The sequence below is a fragment of the Rhamphochromis longiceps genome, linkage group LG17 (genome assembly GCF_057381845.1).
Source record: "Rhamphochromis longiceps isolate RC_006_pf linkage group LG17, R_longiceps_female_GT1.1, whole genome shotgun sequence".
In the NCBI taxonomy this organism is placed as follows: domain Eukaryota; kingdom Metazoa; phylum Chordata; class Actinopteri; order Cichliformes; family Cichlidae; genus Rhamphochromis; species Rhamphochromis longiceps.
The window spans coordinates 32370969-32391054 of record NC_140573.1 but is presented as its reverse complement, the minus strand read 5'-3'; the positions used below and the strand labels follow the sequence as shown (position 1 = coordinate 32391054).

General features: G+C 40.3%; 2 protein-coding genes across 3 annotated transcripts in view; one reads left to right on the top strand and one right to left on the bottom strand.

Moving 5' to 3' along the window:
• Positions 1 to 20086, bottom strand: part of cacna2d4a (calcium channel, voltage-dependent, alpha 2/delta subunit 4a) — a 98650-nt gene that overhangs the window by 32434 nt on the left and 46130 nt on the right. The gene's annotated exons all lie outside the window — the stretch shown is intronic.
• lrtm2a (leucine rich repeat transmembrane protein 2a) overlaps positions 5995 to 20086 on the top strand; it is a 28158-nt gene continuing 14066 nt past the window's right edge. Inside the window, exons 1-2 of the mRNA XM_085386371.1 lie at positions 5995 to 6591; positions 14490 to 14689. Of these exons, the coding sequence (XP_085242497.1) occupies positions 14605 to 14689 (85 nt within the window). The 5' untranslated portion in view covers positions 5995 to 6591; positions 14490 to 14604. The remainder of the gene's footprint in view (positions 6592 to 14489; positions 14690 to 20086) is intronic.

Sequence of the window (20086 nt, the reverse complement as noted above, 5' to 3'; positions counted from 1 at the left end):
AGCTCTTCCTTCTCAATCAGTGTGCAAAATTTTAAATGAACTACCTGAGCTAGAGGAGCAATCACACTGTCTACAGTGTTGTTTATTAAATTAAACATTTATCAGAATTTTTCAACTTGCTTTTAAATATGTATATATATATATTACATGAACATTGAGAATTATAGCCACAGTGGACTCTTTCTGTTGTTTCAGAAAAGAGTTTCATTTGTAAATCTGGAGGTCTGGGACGAAGTGACTGTGCTGCTCTGGCGGGTTTGAGGAGACAAAAAGTCTCAGCACCCCTGCTACCTCTTGAAACTAAACAAAACTAAAAGCAAGCAACAATTAGCCAGGTGAGTCACACAGAAACAGCTATAGCTCTCGCTCTCTCACCTCTGTGTTTCCCACTGTCTCTCTCTCTGTGGACTGTTTAGTAAATAAAACTTTTGTCAATAATTCAATATTTGCTATCAAAAACAACAACAACAAAAAATTAAATAAGCTGGGAAACTAAAGGGGGGGGGGGGGGGGGGATTTAACAGTCTACTACACTGCACTCTGTGTCATTTCATCAGATCATAACACAGCAAACAGTGCTGCTGTCCGTGGTTCTGAAACAACAGCCATACTTTTCTTTTTTACACATAGAGTATAAAGATTTTGTTTTCATACAGATTTTGTAAGTAACAAAGGATTGAGCACATATTAAGCCTTGATTTTAGATCAGAGATTGGATTTTGCCAAATGCTAGTGCTGCTTACTTAATACCAGGGGTGCTAACTGTGTTCACTACAAGATGGGTGCACGTTACAGTGCAGAGGCTGGCAAACATGTCAGTGATTTACATGCAGTAGTTGAATTTAATGCAAAAAGCAGCACCAATTGTGCTTCTTTGGAGAAAAAGTAAGAACCTGATAACAAAGATGGCCGTAAGATATGAAAGGTTTTTTTTCCCTTTTCATCCACTGGGGATTGCTTTCAGGTTACATCACAGACAGGTGTCATTTCATCTGCTGCAAACCGCAAGGTCAATGAAAAAACAAAGTCAGAGTTGAAACACTCTGAATTTTGAGTGTAAAAATGGAACATGAGAGCAAGTGCCACCGCAAGGGCTCACATCTCTGACAATACCACAGAAGTGCAAGGCCTCTTTCAGATGCTAAGCAATGTATGATAATTAATGGGTGGTGCTAAGACAAAAGTCTGGCACAAGATACCAAATGTTTGGGTTTTGAGCCGACAGATGGATGCCTCTGACAAAACTGAATTGCCTTCAGTGTTCTTTCACTTGGTTTCTGAGTGGTGTTTAAAACTGCAGGAGGGGAAACATCTGCCGGTGAAAAATAAACAAAACAAAAAACCCCACAGTTTCTATTATTAACACTGGGCTTTAAGCACGATTTTTATATTTTATAACAACTGTGGCAAATAGTCCTTGAGCCTGGCACTAAATACCTGGCAGTGCCAAGCAGCTGACCCTGGCTGCTGACCTCTGCACCCTGGAGGGGATTGGCAGGACTAATTAGAGGACTAATTACTCCTTTGGGATTGCACACGAATGTGCAGACAAACACAGGAAGAGTTGCTACCACTGCTCATTCAAAAGTAGAATTTCTTTCTACCTTTAAATATTTTTTAACATCACTCAACGCTGAGATAAAATTGTTTTGTGCAACAGCATATTGCACACTCCATGCTATTCCTGTCATTCTAGCCAATCATTTTTAATACCGCTGAAGAGCATGTCCTTACAGCCAACACTATCCGGAGCTACTGGCAGCTAAAATAATGATTTCTGTCTGCCAGTAACTACATCCATGTCATAAAGCCAGCACAGTGCCCACATTTGGACAGGAAACCAGAGAACTCAGTTGAGGTTATTCTTGTAAGTGTGTGTGTGTTGGGCAGCTGACCAATCCAATGTATTAACCAGCCTTTGTAAATATTTCAGCCTGGTAACAGACACTGACATGTGCAAACTGAAAGAAGGTGCACAGTTAGATTGGATGTCTTGAAATCCATTTCCAATTGTTTGGTCCAACCTCCAGAATGATGTTCCTGTTTCTTCTCTTCACTGTTTATTTTGTTCATGCAAAAATTCTTAACAAATAGATGTGTATTTACACTTACATCTTAAATGGTACAAACATTTGCACTCAGTTGGAAAAGTCTTTCTGTCCACCTGATAGATGTCCTTTCAAAATAAAATAATCGCCCTCCTTAAATTCTGCTCTGGTCTTTACCATCTAAGGGAAATGTTGGGCACGCTAGCTGCTTAATAATCAGTATGTTCACCAGATAGTGGCTAACTATGTGCCAAGTTCAAAGTTACCTTATCAGGAATGCTGCAAACTTTTACTGAAGCTGTAAAATAACAAGATCATAAGAAGCTGGAAGATGTTCAAATGCTTTGAGGAGCTGCATAAGGCAACAGTCACACAGACCTAGAATTTTAAAGAGTGCGACTTTTACCTTGAAGGCAAACAGCCTCTGTTTTCGGTTTGCGTCACACTTTTCATTTTAACTGTCAGTCGGCGAGTAGTTGGCGACTACTTGCACTCAAGTCAATATCTTACATATGAAACACCAATCTGTGGAAATCTGCTAAAGACTAAAGCAATCAAAACGAGTTTTTTTGGTGCATTTTTTTCCCACCAATTTCATCTAGCCACGCCCAGCAACAACTCACCAACCAGGTGGAGATTACAGAACTGGAGCTTATCAGGGGTTTGTTTATTGGTCTCTAGGCCTGTATGAGTGAGGTCTAACACTGTAAAAATGTCACAGAGTGGCCCCATGCACTTGATATCAGCTTTATATTCCACAGTCCTTTGCATTGCACAGTTATTCGAATGTTGCTAATTGGAGCCTACTCTTTTCATTAGAGGGATGATATTATCAGCTCATATTAGCTAGTTTGCCCACCAAAGGCCAAGAGTCTGCAGAGCCTAAAAACTAAACTCAATAAGTACACATAAGTGTTAGGGAACTCTTTTTATATTTCATGTGTCTGAAATAAAAAAAAATCATTGGTCAGTATTGGAATATCAGGTTTTTGAATAACCAAATATCAGTATCAGTGCATTGGTATTAGCATCAGTATTAAAAATCCTGTATCAACTGGGCTCTATTGGAAATATCCAAAGACAGGTGCAGCTTCAACATGAAATTTTAGACCATTTGTTCCCGGAAAGGTCAAAGTTAAGGATCATCTCTGATGTCTGGTCTGGTCTGGTTGGTGTATAATATCTATTTTGGCCATTAGAGCTGGGCGATAGAACGATAACGATATGTATCGCGATATAACTTTTACTCGATAGAGAAATTAAGCTATCGCGATAGACCTCGCCGCTCTTGTCCTCTTAAAAAAAAAAAAAAAAAAAAAAAAAAGGTCAGCCAATCCAAATTAAGTAGCGCAGAGCCGAACCAATCACAGCCGCAGCGTCACGTCGCGTGACTTGTTGCATACAGCACAAGTGCCAAGCCGCACGTGTGTTTGTTTGGGAAGCAGCCAGCGGGTAATGGAGCCAGCACGTAATGGAGGAAATGAGTGTGCCGACTAGAAAAATCAACCGAGCGTGACCGAAGAGAAAACAGATGATGGTTCCAATGCCGGAGAGATTGTCGAACGGAAGAGCCATAGAAGTTCCGTTGTGTGAAGGTATTTCGGCTATTTCAAGTCTGACAAAAAACAGAGTAGGGTGCACTGTAAATTGTGCCGAAAGCAAGTCTGGAAATACAATAAACTGGTGCATGCGTCACACTGTGCGCCACGTTATTGTTTCGGTGAAATGGATTTCTACAATACTGTTACTGTTAATTCTACTCTGCAGTGTTTAAATGCTTACATATACACACAGTTACTGTCCGTCCACACATACGACTCGGTTCTGCTTCTATGCCGCAGCTTTGTTTACTTTTTCCCACCGAGGCTTCTAGACTTCTGATTGGCCAACATTTCTGCACGGTTAGGAATCTAGCGCCACCTGCTGCTTTGGCATGTTCATAGCAGCGTTTTCCTTCATTTCTGCCTTTATGTGTGGACGGGATTATTTTTTAAAACGAAAACGGAAAATCTCCGTTTTCAAAAATACCCGTGTACGTGTGGACGTAGCCTCAGTCTCTGACTGGAAGCGCTAATTCGTCATTCGGCTTTTGTCAGACTAAAGTAACTGTTACAACTGTTTGAAAAGCTCAGCTATACAACAAGGAGAGATTGAGAATTTCCTTTTAGTTCTCAGTTTATTTGATATTGACAAAAGTTAGTCAGTTTTGTCTGTTCTTCTGTAAAACAAACTAAGATTTATTTTTAGAATTAATATTTTGTTTCTAAGTGGAATTGACAATTTAGTCTGTTTCGTTTGTTCTATTTTGAAACTTAAACGCTTTAGCGGCTGCCTTTTGTGTAGTTTGCAATATTTGCCTTTATTTATCTGAAAAAGTCTCATGTTCCTTAAGTACATCTACCCTGTTGAACTTATTATGGGAAATAAATATTTAAATAAAAACAAGCTGCTGATTATTTCACATTTTACTTGTGAGCAACGGCACATTTAAATCTTACAAATATAGTTATTTGGCTTATATCGTGATAGATATCGTTATCGCCTGAAATGAAAAAAACATATCGTGATATGAAAAAATCTTATATCGCCCAGCTCTATTGGCCATATTTGCCAAATAAAAACAGTAAAAATCAGTCATCGGTGGCTTCCAGCATGTGGAAAAGAAAGAGAGGATGAAAACCCCCCTCTGTTAACAATGCCAGTCCCTTTAGTGAAAGAGAGAGAAAAAGACGCTTGGCTCATGAGCGATTTTGGTTCAGTTTCTTATGGAAACAACTAGTCTCTCATTTGAACACTGAATCTGAGCCAAGCGATTCACATGCTCATTAACAGCACAATGTGTGTGTGTATGTGTGAGAGAGCTATGATTCAAGCCATGTAAGGAAGCAGCCAAGTAGTTATATGCTGTGTGCAAACAAACACACAGTCGCCCCACCAGTTCATACCCTACTCCCGCTTTACAAACCACATACTGTCTTACTAACACCTGTCTTAAACTTGTCAATGATATCTTCCACCAAAACGCTTCTCACAATTATTCACAAAACACTGCACAGGCATGCATAAACCTATCTAGTTTAATCTATCTAATTTACCTAAAAATGGACTGCTTTATCTCATGAGGATCACAGTTCTGTCCGTGAGATGTAAACAAGGACACACACACCAGTGCATGTGCTCATACAGCCACATGCACACACACAAACACAGCCGTTACGAGAGCTGCCACAGGGAATAGGATGAAAATGAAAGCTGAGAGAGGGAGACGTGAGGAGGAAAAAAAATCGAGGGAGGAGAAAAGCCCATGTGGCAGAGGGAGATTCTCATCTTTACTGAAATCAGCTGATCCCTCCCTCTCTCTCTCTCTCTTTCTCGCATCCTCCCTCGCTCCACTGCCACAGCTTTCTCTCTCAAATCTTTCTTCCCGTCCCCCTTCCATCAACCTCATCCCACCGTGTCTTCTGCCTCCCTTTTCTCCTACCTAGCTTCCTTATTTATTTATTTTTTGCACCCTCTTTCACATTTCTCCCAATGCCTTCCACTCCACTCTCTAGTTTCTCCTCACTCTGTTGCTCTGTATTTTCCCTTATCTCTCCTTCAGCTTTCACTCGTTCGTATTATCACGCACTCTGTATTCCACCTCCCTCTTCTTCTCTCTGTCACAGTGGGAGAGCTGCAGGCAGACAGAGGCAGCATACACTAATGTTACTATATTTGACAAGACACACACACACACGCACACACGTACATTCTCCTGCCACATGCACGGCTACACACACGTACCGTAAAGAAAAACGGGGGAGGTGGGAGTATCGAGACACACACACACACAGTCTAACAAAGGCGCACCGGAAAGACAACCCTCAAGTGTACATGCATGGATAAACACACACACACGCTCCGACGCGTGCTGAGTGCAGGAATCACAAACATAGCGACACAGAAGGGGTAGCGCATGACGCCAGCAACCTAACGCTGTTGCCTCTCTTTCTATCTCTCTCAGACACACACACACACACACACACACACCGTCTCTCTCTTTTTCACACATACTCACGCCTCTCAGACACACGGCAACACGCAAGCTAACGAGCAGGACAGCGCTGGACATATCATTCATATACGGAACAGATCCTAAGAAAAGGATTAACTATCTCCATCCCTCTCCCTCTGAGGACCTTAGCCTCTCTTACCTCCTCTTGTTCCTCTAAGCCTTTCTTTACCTCTGTTTTTTTTCTAAAATCCTCATCTTTTTTTTTTTTACACAATCCATCCCTTCACAATTTATCGGTGGGTTGAAGGGAAGCTGGAGGAATTGTCTTTATTCAGAGAGAAGGATTAATCTTACATTATTCATCTGACCAGGATCTTGAATGTATGGATTTTCTTAGTTGTAGTGGTGACAGCTTTTCTTCATTTTTTTTGTCCAGTCAGAAATTTTTGAGCTTTATTTCTTTCTTTTTTTTTTAAATAATATTTTTGGACGAATGGCTGATTGCAGAAAGCCATAAAGCTCGTGCTGTCCGAGATATTTGGTCAAAAGGTAAGTCTGGTTGACGGTGTTCACCCCACTCATTCATTTCTTCTTTTTTTTGACTGGAATTTAATATTTATAATGTCAAACAAAGTACACTGCAGAAAAAAAGAAAATTACATTTGTGTTTTTCTTGAAACATATGGGAATTCTAGACGGGGCCAAAAGTGCATACTGTGAGGAGGTGGAAGCCGTAAACGTCAGCCCTCGGGCTGTTTCCTGGACACACACTACACATTGACAGGAATGCCTAGGATGTGGTTTTGGGCCAAAGCTTGCAGGGGTGGGCAGTAGAAAAGTATGAGAGTTATGATTCATGGCATGCTTACTATAACAGGATATTCCTTCATTTCCTTTTTGTGAAAATACCTTAAAAACTATTGCTGTGCTGCAGTGCTGTGGAATAAACCTGGCTGTCATATTATAAAACATGTCTTAGTGGGCATGAACAGTAAATATTATGGTCTAAAGATCTCATAATATGATGTTAGAGAACAGTAAAGAAACTGAAATTCCCTCTGAAATGACTGCAAAATAAATTAATAGAAACTGTTGCTGGTAAAGAGGCTCCTGATGAATCATCTATTGAGATACAGCCTTTGGGAAATACACTGTAGCCTTTGTAAATATGCCAAATGCTCCAACCACAGATGTAGTAAAAACTAACTGCTACAAGTATCTGAAGGTGTATATTCAGTCCAATCAAATTAGTGAAAGAACTAATGTGAAAAACACCATCCATCCATCCATCCATCCTCCTGATTTAAAGTTAAATGCTCTAAAGCTTATAAAGTCAAAACTGTTTCAATTGGACAATGCTGCTTGCTCAAAAGTCTCATGCATAACCTAAAGTCACATGATCTACAGGTCTGACTTTTGCCAGTACATCACAACCGCTGCACATCATTCTGCTATTTTTGCAGCCCTTTCTTAATGCACAGGGGGGGCGATCATGGCTCAAGAGTTGGGAGTTCGCCTTGTAATCGGAAGGTTGCCGGTTCGAGCCCCGGCTTGGACAGTCTCGGTCGTTGTGTCCTTGGGCAAGATACTTCACCCGTTGCCTACTGGTGGTGGTCAGAGGGCCCGGTGGCGCCAGTGTCCGGCAGCCTCGCCTCTGTCAGTGCGCCCCAGGGTGGCTGTGGCTACAATGTAGCTTGCCATCACCAGTGTGTGTGTGTGAATGTGTGTGTGAATGGGTGGATGACTGGATATGTAAAGCGCTTTGGGGTCCTTAGGGACTAGTAAAGCGCTATATAAATACAGGCCATTTACCATTTTTTTTTACCACAGTACAGAATATAAGCAAACCTGCTTTAATTCTTGAAATGATCTATGCTTACTTGTTTTTTATACTGTCCCTTCTACATGCTGTGATCTTACACTGCTCCAACAGTTTAATGGAAACTTGGTTGAACATTTCTTCAGTACTTTCTTTTCATGACCTTCACAATATCTTATGTAATATTAATCAATGTAGAGCCCTTGATAGATGCCATTAAATGGCACTGCGTTAATTCTCACTCAGAGGTCTCTGGGTAGTGTGTTGCTGTTTTTACCTGCTTTATAACACTTCACGGGCTCTAATCTCTTTTCAGATGGTGTGATGTAAGAGTGATTAGCTTGCAATAGCTGCACTGTGATTGTATGATCATGCAGTAGGTGTGAGGTTTCATCACCCTTTTGTGCCTCTCTGCTTTAGATAAAAATGAATGAAAACAGACTATTTTCCAAGTAACGCAGACACCTTCTGACATTATTCTAGAGAAAACAATTATAAAACTAATGGATTATGTGGCTGCACTAGTTTTGTATGTCTACTAAGAAACATGGCTAACAATTGAGGCCAGTCTGGGGGCTTATGTGAAACCACTCATTAAATGATTTAGATAATATCAGCTGCAAAGGATTTAATGAGTCTGGGTGATATTAATGATGCACTTAACTAAATGACAAATTTTACTCTTAGCCTCTTACTCCTAAGCACTACTGTCAGATCTGGGTGGTGTTCAAAAAAAATGAGACTAGCTAAGATTGTATGTGATATTAGCAAAAACTGATCATTTACACAGAATAAAAGTAAAGAAAGCAAAAAAAATCATGACATAATATACAGTTACAATACCAAGACAATGAGTGTAAATAAAAATAGCTGTCAGCTGTCCAAACCTATCTGAAGCATAACTGACCATCTTTAGCAGGTTCTGTTTATCCACAGCTGAGGGACACAAGTCTGAAAAAGTTTTGTCTTGGAAAGAATTTTCCTTGACCTTGACATGGTGTAATATCGGTTCCATACTTATTAAAATCAACAGCATATGTTCAGTGAAATTCAACTCTTGGACAGAATGGTATTCATATGAATGTTCAACATGTGGCTGCAAACCCACATGCATGTGTCATAATATATCTGTACATATAACTGTACCATGTGCCTGTCAACACATACAGTACGTTGCTCTTTTTGTACAGCTACTGGCGTGTGGTTAGGCGTGTGTGTGTGTGTGCCATGTTGCCCCAATCTCTTCCCTCTCCAGTGTAACAAAGCCATTAAAAATTGATTTAGGGAGCTTGGCTGCCTGGCTCTGCCTTTGTCAGCAACCTGCACGGTTACACGCACATTTAACAATGTATTTGCACTCAAGTGTTTTCATGATTTTGTATTCCCTGTTAGTTTTGTATGCATGTCTGTGTGTATATAAGAGATTTAAAAGCATGGCTTTAAGTCAGGGATGTCAAACTCATTTTAGATGGCGGGCCACATCCAGCCCTCTTTGATCGTGAGTGTGCCGGGCTGGTGAAACTCTCCTTTCTGTCAATATGAAGAAGTTTGACTTTACATTTATGTAATGTATAGAATTGTGTACACTAGTTTATCTGTTGCTTAATTACTGTGGTCCAGTATGGATGGCCACGTGGGAGCTCTTTATCAGCCAGAAAAGCTGTAAAACTTATTAAAATACAATTTAAAGCTCAAAATTTATGCCCTCCCTCTTATTTTAAAAACATCCAGTGGGCCGGTTTGCATGCCCTGAGCCGTATGTTTAACACCCCTATTTCAAGTGAAGAATTTGGCTATTTGCTCAAAATCTACACACCTGCATCCAAACAGACATAAACGCACCTGCCTTTGCACACAGATATATAGAAATGAAACTGGATGACCTCCAGCTGAACCCACTAACATGACAAATCACGAATGATTAAAGCTCTTGTCAAGGTGTTTAAGTTGTCTCATTGCAGATGACCACAGTGTAGAAAAGAATTGATTTATTGCTTACTGCCTCTTGTAGCACTGAGTATCTTTGTTGTACATTATCCATCTGTTCTGCATCCTAAAGCATTTGTGCACATTTGCTATGGAGACATAAGACATGGATGGATTGAGCTCAAGATGGCAAAATATAAACATGTCTAGCTACTGTAAAAACATCACTCAAGGTTTGTTCCGATTCTTTAAGTTGCTTTGTTACATGAGCTGATAATCTTGTGGAGGACACATATGCATGTCCTGGAAATTGATTAGCAAGATCACAAAGTATAAACCTGTCAAGCATGAATGAAGTTAACTCACTTCCTCACTATCAACAACCTCCTGCCATAAATGAGAGGAGAAACACAATCTGCCTGATTCATGTGTCTGCCCCAAGGCGTGTGGTCAAACGTTGCCCTGCATAAAGTCTCTGCGGTATGCAACTGCAGCCTGAGTGAGTACAGCAAAGAGTTAGTGACAAAAGTAGAATGTAAAGAGGAGAGGAAGAAGAGGAGCTGAGAGGAGGGGAGGAGGTGTTACGTGATTCCTCAATAGGCAGGGTCACTCTGACACCCAAGTATTTACACGTGTATGTATATAAATGCGTGCATAGGTGCATGTGTAGATTTTGGGTGCCCCCTGTCCAGGTCAAAAGAAGGTTTCTGAGAATAGCCTGGCAGGCTTGATGCCACATCACCAGTAACGTGGCTGCAAAGGTGACCTTCTGCTACACCTTCAATACATCAGTTCCAGCATACATAGGCACATGATGACATTTTGGCAAAGCTTAACATGAATGAATTGCAAATTTTAACAATTCAAATGTTATTTCACATGTGAAATTCTGGACTATTACTGATCTTGCTGATGAAATGCAATGTTTTGTTATTTATTCCCCAGTTTGTCCCACTTTTAAGGTCTTCAGCACTGTTGTTGTAACAGAACGAATAAGCATTGGCCAGTGTGATCAATAAAGTTAAATTTACTAGTCAAGATGCCCAAAGGGCAATATCGGCTGAAATATTTGTACCTCCCTCCAAAGTAGTTTAAAAATGGCAACACTAAGCTAATGAACGGCAAAAGAGAGGCCAAAAAAAATGTCAATCGCTCTTTGTCTAATAACCAGATGTGAGTTCCTTTCACTGTATTTGCAGCCATTTAGAAAAAATAATGATTTCATTGTTTTACTTGCTTGCAAAGAAAAGCACTGTTTTCCCTCCTTTGAATAAATCAAAACATAAACAGAGCCATGAATCATCTGAAAAATGGCCAACATAAAAACCCAGGCACCAGTTACAGTTCCAAAGGTGAAAAAGGAAATAAGAATTATTTCACACAGAAATATTCAATCTGATGGAAAATTAGTTCACAAGCATGAAGTTAAATCTTTGAAGAATGCACTCTTCAAATGATATACATATGAATTCTGCTGTGCCGAGGCTGTATAGGGGGCTCAGACAAGCAAGGACCCAAAAATACCCACATTTTGGTGAGTCTGTTAGTTTTCAGTCGTTAATTAATTGTAGAGACTTAAATTTGAATCACTCAGTCACAGTATCAACCAAGGTAATGTAGCTTTACAAGTCACACCCTACCAGCAAAATCAAAAATGAAACATTTGCGGCTTAGAGCTTAAACCAAACAGATGAATCTTCCAGAAGTTCCCTCCATTGCTCATTAATGCTTCTGAGTTTTCCAAAAGAAGCTCATGTGCTCAGTTAAAAAGAACAACTGAAATTTCCCAGTAGAGCAGAGCTAATGTGACTTTAATCACATGCAGGAAATCCATCTGCTGAATATCCTCGGTGCATGCCTCTGTTCCTTTGTTAAGGAGAGAAAGGGACCGAGAGGAAGAGAGGGAATGAATGAAAGCCACGAGGAGAGAAACGAATGCTGAATAAATGAAGGTCACAAAGAAAGAAAAAAAACAGGAATAAATGTGGAAATATAAGAAAACATACCAAAAGAGAATCTAAATAAAGAAACGCAACATCAGTTTAGTGCTTTATATTTTCCTCAGTGTCTGCCAGGTACTAATGAAAATAATGATACAACAAATAGGACAACTCAAACCCACACATACACATGCAAAAACACTAAAGAGGTGGTGCAGAAGAATTTTTATGTGCTTCTGTTTTACCCATTGCCCTTATTTTTACCTCCCTATTCCTTCTGGTATTTCCTGCCTTGTCTCTATTTTTCTTTTTATCCTTTCATCACTATCTTCTTACTATATCTCCTTTCCTCGTTATCCCACCTAATTCAGTGACTCCACCACTTTTTTCTCCTCTCCCCTAGTATTGATATTCAACCAATTGCAATTATCATACTGACAACTGATTAGCAGACTGATAGAGCACATTGATCGACCGATACTTCTCAAAGTAAGCCTCCATGCACAGAAAGTTGAACAACACAACAGCATTATCCTCCAGCTACCTCGGGTTATTTTTCTTAACATGGCTATTTAAGGTAGTACAGGTGTAAATTAACAGTTGCTGCACATGTATCATCAAATGAGTGCAAATCACATGCGCAAATGCACCTTTGCCTCTGTTCAACTCGACAGCGAAATGAACCGTGTGGAAAAAGTCGGCCTGAGTTTTCCCTGCAAACAGCTAACCATCGAACAACAGCCTAATCTGATTAGTGAGATATTTCACACACTGCTGATTGGGTTGTGATGACACTTTGGGAAAAAGGCACATCTCACAGCAGCACACTCTAGCATTTTCAAAATTACACTGATTGGCCCAGGGGGGAGGGGGGTTATGAGTCAACACTGTGCCATGTCAGTCATGTCATAAGAGCTTTCTCCTATGGTAATTTCCCACTTGTAAAGACCTATTTTCACTGCAATTACTCAACAGTGACAAGAAAACTTTGTTTTTAAGCATGTGAGATAAGTTTCACTACAGTGATGTAATTGACACAGGTCATTCATTTTTCAGTCCATCTATTGAACTGATACAATAAACTTTTTTCCTCTCATTTCCTCTCTTCCCCTCTTCCACCTAGCTGGTCATGGTAGATGGCTGCCCCTCCCTGAGTCTGATTCTGATTTCTTCCTGTTAAAAGGGAGTTCTTCCTCCCCATTGTCACCAAGTGCTTGATTACCGGTGAATGCCTGATTATTGTGGTTATCTATCTAATTTTGTAGAAATCCTAAGGCAAGGGTTGCTTTGAATTGGTACTATATAAAGTAAACTGTACTGAAATTAGTTTACAGAGTTACAAGTCCAAACAACAACACATCTAGCTCTATGACTAACTCAAACAGGCCACAAAGACAAGTTTATAGTTTATAGCCGATCTCAGTCCATTCTACACATCCAGTTGGGGGCATTAACCTTGAAAGCCAACTAGGAGTGACCCTTTAAGCTTTTTTCTGAACTGAGTGGTTCCTGTCATATTTCATGCATGCTTATAGAACAAAATAACTGGGTTTGCATGAGAAGTTAGTGAGGGTGGTCACTGTCTATGCAGCTACTTTTGGAAAAACCAGTAAACTATTCTAATGGTTGTTAAATCATGTCTTTATCGATATATACTGCCGTTTCAAAACTGGTTTTTAATTAAATCAAATGTCATCTTTATGGGGGAAAGACTTACTAGTGCTTCGACCAGGGTACAGACGCAACACATCTAAAAGTCATCTTTCAGCCCACCTTCATCCCTGCTCCTCTTTTCATGTTTCATGTTTATCTGTTCTCACTCATGCCCTCTGTTGTGTTCTGGATCTTGCTGCTGCCTTGCCAATCTCATCTTTACCACATATGTGCAAGAAACGAATGGCCAGAAAGTCCAAGAACAGACCCGACCTAACAAATATGGAAGATCGACAGTCTTCTTTGAACTCTATCATAGTCCTAACTTAACTTAACAATATAAATATAAAAAAAAAAACCATAATATGTAATTATGTTTTCTGCAGCATTCTGCAATGAGGAGGTTCTGCAGATTTGCTGCCTCTATAAGGAAATCAATGAGGATAGTTTCACTGTTTCCTTTGCTAAAAGTTTTGTTGATTTTTTTTCATAGACTTGCCAAGCTGAAGCTTTAGAGAGTATGAGCAGCATTGTATCACCTTTTGCTGTCTTTGCTCAAGGGTAGTTCTGTAGCCCCACAATAACACTTACACTTGTTTATTCTTTCCATTCATCTCTTCTTTTCCTTCCCTCCCACTTTTGCTGTAATTTACAGATTCTACATTTATCCATCTCTCTGTCTCTCTCTCACTGTTGTCTTCCCATTTTCCCTCTGTGTCATTCACACTTTGTCTCTCGGTGCCAGACAGTTAGCACTAGGGGGTCTGTCTGCATTAAAGGCAAAATAAAAACATGTGTTATTTATGTCTATTATGTACCAGTGGTTTGTGATGACTGCATGCGCATACATAAATATGCACACTTGCCAGGATAGGTGCAAACGCAAAAGCACACTTTTAATGTATCACAAACATGAGTGTTCGCACACACACAGTATCCTGCTGCTTTAGCCTTCACTGCTGACGGCATATGGGAGTGCGCATGCATGTTTGCACGGGGGTTTTGGCAACCCGTGAGATAACAAATCGATGCGATACGGTCTCGGGATCAGGATTTGAGGTTGGATTGTGGATGTGTTTGTCATACTTGTCTTTTCTCTGTCTGTTCAGGTGATTTGGTGTGATTTTTCACATTCACCACATTGTCGGGAGCCTCATTCATGGCGCCTTGACACCGCTTCCACAGTCCCGTCCCTCCATCAGAGGAAGGCCGCAGTGCTCTGTCATGCCCCCCCACACCCACCCCCCCGGGGGCACTGGCCTTCCCCCAGCTAGCGCCACTATCTACCACTGCTACTTGGCCAAACCAGGTGAGTCAAGAAAACAAAGAGCAGATTAATAGGGACAAAATTGAGTGAGATTATGAAAAAAAAAAACAAGAAGAGAGGAAAACATGCTGTTCCTCTCCGACTCAACTCCAGTCTATTTTATTCACGTCTATTGTACTCCAAACTATGCATGAAAGGAGGAACACTGTCTGTTTTGACAGCTGCTAATATTTGCATGCCAGCATGATTGAACACACACATACCCACGGACATGCGCGCACTCAAAGGACAAGGGCACTGAGCATACTGTGGCCACGTGCCAAGGCTTCCACAGAAATGCCACATTACTGTATTAATCCAGCCAGTGAGATGTAGTGATATGATATTTTCTTTCTTTAATTCACCCTATCGCTTCCTTTCCGAAACAAGATTTCCTTTCCTTTCACTTATTGTCTTTGTTTTTTCTGCATCTCACTCCTTTTTTCACCTGTCACCCTTTGCCTCTTCCTTTTATTCCTGTCCATCCCTGCATCCAAGTCTCTTTGGACCCATTATCTTTTTTCTTTTTTCCCCCCTTCGTCTCATATTGCGCGTACACTCAGTCAAAACAAAAATCCATCAGAAGTCGGGTGGCATAGCAACAGATAGGACAGCTGTATGCGTGTGTGTGTGTGTTGTGGAGCAGACAGTGGCACAAATGGTTCTCACTCTCTGAGCGATTCCAGCCAATTTTTCAGCTAATAGGCAAACACAAGGGCACTCCTTTCCTCTTTTGTTTTACATCATGCGCATGCTGAAGGAGCACATGCTGTAAATGAATGGCTTTACAAAAGAGAGAGACTAAGAGAACAGGGATCTTTGTCTTCCTGTTGGCGAGGTAAGGTATTATTGGTCCTGAGGTGTCTGGGGGGGAAAAAAAAGACGCCCCCACAAACTGCTGTGTAACACCGAGGACACTAAATAACAGGGCAACACTATGTGTCTGAACCTCCAAACACCCACACAGAAACTCTAAGTCAACAGATATGCCTCCCTCTGAGCTTCTCGTTGTCTCCATACCAGCACCTTATACCTCTTCCTTTCTCTCTCTACCTGCACTTTACATTTTCTCCAACCTTCTCTCATCTCCGTATTTAATTCAAATCAGTTTAACTCGGATGCCTGCGTAAGCTTTAGTAGCATATTTGCTGTAGGGTCTACTCTAAGCTGTTCAGGAATAGTAATTCCTCTAAAATATTCTATCTGTCATCAAACGTCTCAGAGCCTTTCCTTGCAATTACACTGAATTAAAAAGAAGCACGCTGTGTTGATGCCAAAGCTCTCTCTCAGTTAAGATAAATGCACTTGATCGGCACATAATGTGCATTACAAATATTTCCAAACTCTTTGAAAACAGGTGTTTTCCCTGTCTTCCCTCTGCTTTTTCAATGTTGTTCTGTATGCCTCTTGCAAAGCAAAGAATCTCCCTCCGCTCTCTCCACTGAGACTGTAATTCAAACACATACATATACTATATAACTTACTGAGAAACGGATATATCGAGAGTAGAAAGCAGTAAGAATTTCATTACATCAGCGCCAGCAATGACAATCAAATCATGAAGCCCACGTGTTGCTGAAGAAGTTCATTCAGAGCTAGAATTTGACAGGGAGGATTTGAAACTACGTGTTTCCACTGAATTGTCATTATAATTCTGCACGAACTGCAAAATGCTGAAGAATGGTGTGTTCAAAGGACAGAAAATGGATTAAGAAGAAAAATGGAGAGAGACTTTTGGGAAGTGTTTGTATTCTTCAGCGTCTGCTAGTTTTGGCCTTGATGGATGGAGGCTGTGGCAGACATCTTGTGGGTGTTCTGCAGTTGTTGTGCCAAATAAAATTATCAAATGCAAAAATGTATTTAAATGCTTTACCCTTTTTGTCTGGAAAATTGATACTCGGATACTAACTGACACTAAAATTACTATAGGATTAGATATTTATTTGCAACAACGCTGATATCAACAGTGCCGCACAGAACTCCCCCCATTTTCATTGAACCGTTATCACAACCTGGCCAGCACACACGCTAACAAGCTGTTTAAGTATTAGCAATTACCCACATTAGCTGCCATTATCATTAAGGTAGTGGCTAGCAGCTATGGCTAATGATAAAGTTAATGTGCAAGCTAGGCAACAAACATTATCAGGCCTGCTCAGCTGTAACTGGCAATGTTAATTTAACAGGATAACACAATTATTTGTCCTTTAAAAAGTGTTATGTTTCTCTTAAAGTCTCAGATTAAAGGAAAGAAAAGTTTATCAGCAACTACACCGAAACAGTGGCAGCCTACTTTATCAACTCTATTTGATCATCTGAAAATATGATGCCAAACCACCAGAAGACAAGAAATAAACCCAGCTGCATGGTTCATGGCATGCATTTGCACAAACCACTATCACATTACTTTAAAAACAATCCCCCTTGTGGTATTGAAAACGGTGTTAAGTATTTTTCTGGGTATCTGTATCAAGTTCGAAATTCTTGTATGGTAACAACCCAGATATCTATCTGGACTTTTATATTCCCTGGTGAATATACGAGCTAGAAAAGCATGCACTCCACAAGTTTGACCAAAATCCAGAAATACTCTAAATAGATACACTACACCATCAAGAAACGTTAAAGAAAAATGGCTAAAACGGCTAAAAGAGTTTAGACATGACAGTTAAATGAGTTAAATACATGAGTGACACAAAGTGAAATACAGGGAGCAAGAAAAAACGGGGAAACAGTGGGGAGCAGAGATGAGGAGGAAGAGGGATGTGAGATCAAAGAGGTGTAGTGAAAGAGAGCAGACAGTGAGGAAGAAGGAGGAGAGGCGAAAGAGGAGAACAGAGAGGTCTATGAGCGGCACGGAGACCATATGGTGCCTCCAGGACTCCACCATCCCAGCAGACTGTGAGACTCTTCTGACACATACACACACACTTGCACACAAGAAGGTATCAGTTAATTCCTACTCTCTCTCACACACACACATAAGCATACACAGGATCTGACTGTGAGCTTATGTGTTTGTTCCAACCCCAAACAAATCCCTGGCTGCAGAGCTTCTAATCAAGAGAGTGATAGTGAAAGAGAGAATGACAGCAGTTGGGATTTGGCTTTGAACAGCGATATAATACACTGGCTGGGGTTACAATATTTGCTTGGAGTGAAGCCATAATACCATGACTTAGCTGTAATACAGTGCACTGACTAAGGGTGTAGCATTAGGTTTGGAATTTAGCCATCACAGTTAGTTTAGCCGCTTCAAACTGACTGCCATTAAAAACAGTAAAATGGCTTCAATAAAAAGTACTTTTTGGTCGACCTGCAGCAGCTACCAGGTTGTTAAACTGATTGATTAACAAAGTGTAATGATTTAGGGTCGATTGTAGGGTAGTCAAGATGCATACCAAATGAGCTAAAATGCCCTTTATCTCAGAGTCCCAGGATAAACTCCCACTCAGCTAGACCTTTGCTGCTTGTCATTCCCTGTTCCCTTTCCCCCCCGTTGCCTATCTCTGCTGTGCTGTCTAAATAAAGGCGAGAGGCAAGAAAAAAAAATCCCTACCACCAGGTGGTTAGTAGCTAGTGGCACTTTTCAACCCTGCTGTGATGTTGGGTTTGGCATGAAACCAACCGCAGTGGGACACTGTGTGTGTGCAGCATTAGGGCTGGAGTAGAGGATCATCCCTTCACATAGTGTTATATGAGACTGGAATGACAGCTCGTTGGCAAACCATACAAAGCATCTGGCTAATTCAAGTTTGCGATCAATAGCTATTTTAATGTAAGGCAAGAAATAAATAAATATCCTAATTATTAAAGTCAACAAAAAACAAAATTGCTTCATTAAAGTAAAATGAAAGAGGATTTCTACTCTTTATTGTTTCTTTGTTCTATAAAAAAATGTAATTAATATTGTTCCCCTTTACTCAATATTACTTCAAATTTTCCATATAAACTTTTCATATTTTCTTATATGTTATTATATTTTATTGGGGTTTTTTTCTGTGCATATGTAAATATCATCTGCTAAAGGGTCACTGTGGCTTGCTCCCATAGCCAGCTTATTAGCTGTGTCTTGTAATATGGCGATTGATTGTGGCGAGCTATAATCTAGTTTGTTGTGGCCCTAATTTTGTGACAGCTCGGCTCAAAGGCATGCAGAAATCTCCCATGCATATACCCGCCAGCTCTTTCTTTTTTACCACTGTGTGGTTAGATGCAGGTACAACAGGAATGTGCCAGATGAAACACACAAATAAATGGTCCTGGCCTACTTTCAAAGGACACTGGCAGGGATAAATCCACTGGATGGTGTTTGTGGTGCAGATAAATCCTAAGCCCCACAAACAGCATTTTAACACTCGCCAAATGATAGAGATACAGTATCACACTCACAGCACATCTAGCACAGATCTAGCTTGACACTGATAAGCTATAATGATCATAGCAAGGCTATTCCTGACAGAAAATACTCCTTTCCTGGCTAAGTAATCACAGAAAATGGCTGATAATGGTCCTAAATTAATGGTCGATAACACAGCGTTTTGAGATGTCCTCATTTAGTCCTTGTGAAAAAAAATAAAAGCCTCTGAAAAGGTCATGCAATAAGGAAAAAAAAGATTTCTAGCACTTTGGAACTAATTCTAAATTCAGGATCAGAGCAGCTACTTCAGACCATTCTAAATTTATATATTACAATCATATAAAAAGGAGGGTTTTTTTCAGTCCTGTGACTGAAGTTCACTCTCACTGCTTCCACAAGAATTAAGAGGGTAAGGAGCAGTCAGGTGCTGCTAATTAAATGCACTTCAATTATTGATTATCTATAAAAACAGATGTTTGCAGGTCTGGAGCATTCAGGTGTGTGTAAACACAAAGCTGCATTTTTCCAGGGAGTGGATGTCTCAGCAAATTCACCCCAAGGTCAGACCATGCAGCTGCATCTCATACTTTACAGGGGTCAGTTAGCATGTTACAGGTTAAAGTTTATGACAGTACAATTAGAAAAAGACTGAACTGAACAAGCGTTCAGTTCAGTTCAGTTCAGTTCAAGGGAACGTGGCAGCACAGCTTAAGTTCGCAAAGTTGCATCTGAACAAACCGCAAGACTTCTGCAATAGCGTCCTTTTACAGACAAGAGCAGACAAGTATTCTAATGTGAGGCCATAACATTTACATGGGTCATGCAACAAGACAATGATGCCAAGCACAGCAGCAAATCTCCAACAGAATGGTTAAAAAGAATCAAAGTGCTTGGATGGAGTACTGTCTTTTTTAACAATACTGTGAATTCAATTCTAATTATATGATGCTAAAAATTTAGTTAAAACACATTTAATTACAAAATAGCCAACTGAAGATTCAGAAAAGAAACTGGCATAAAAACCACAGCATGACAACTAT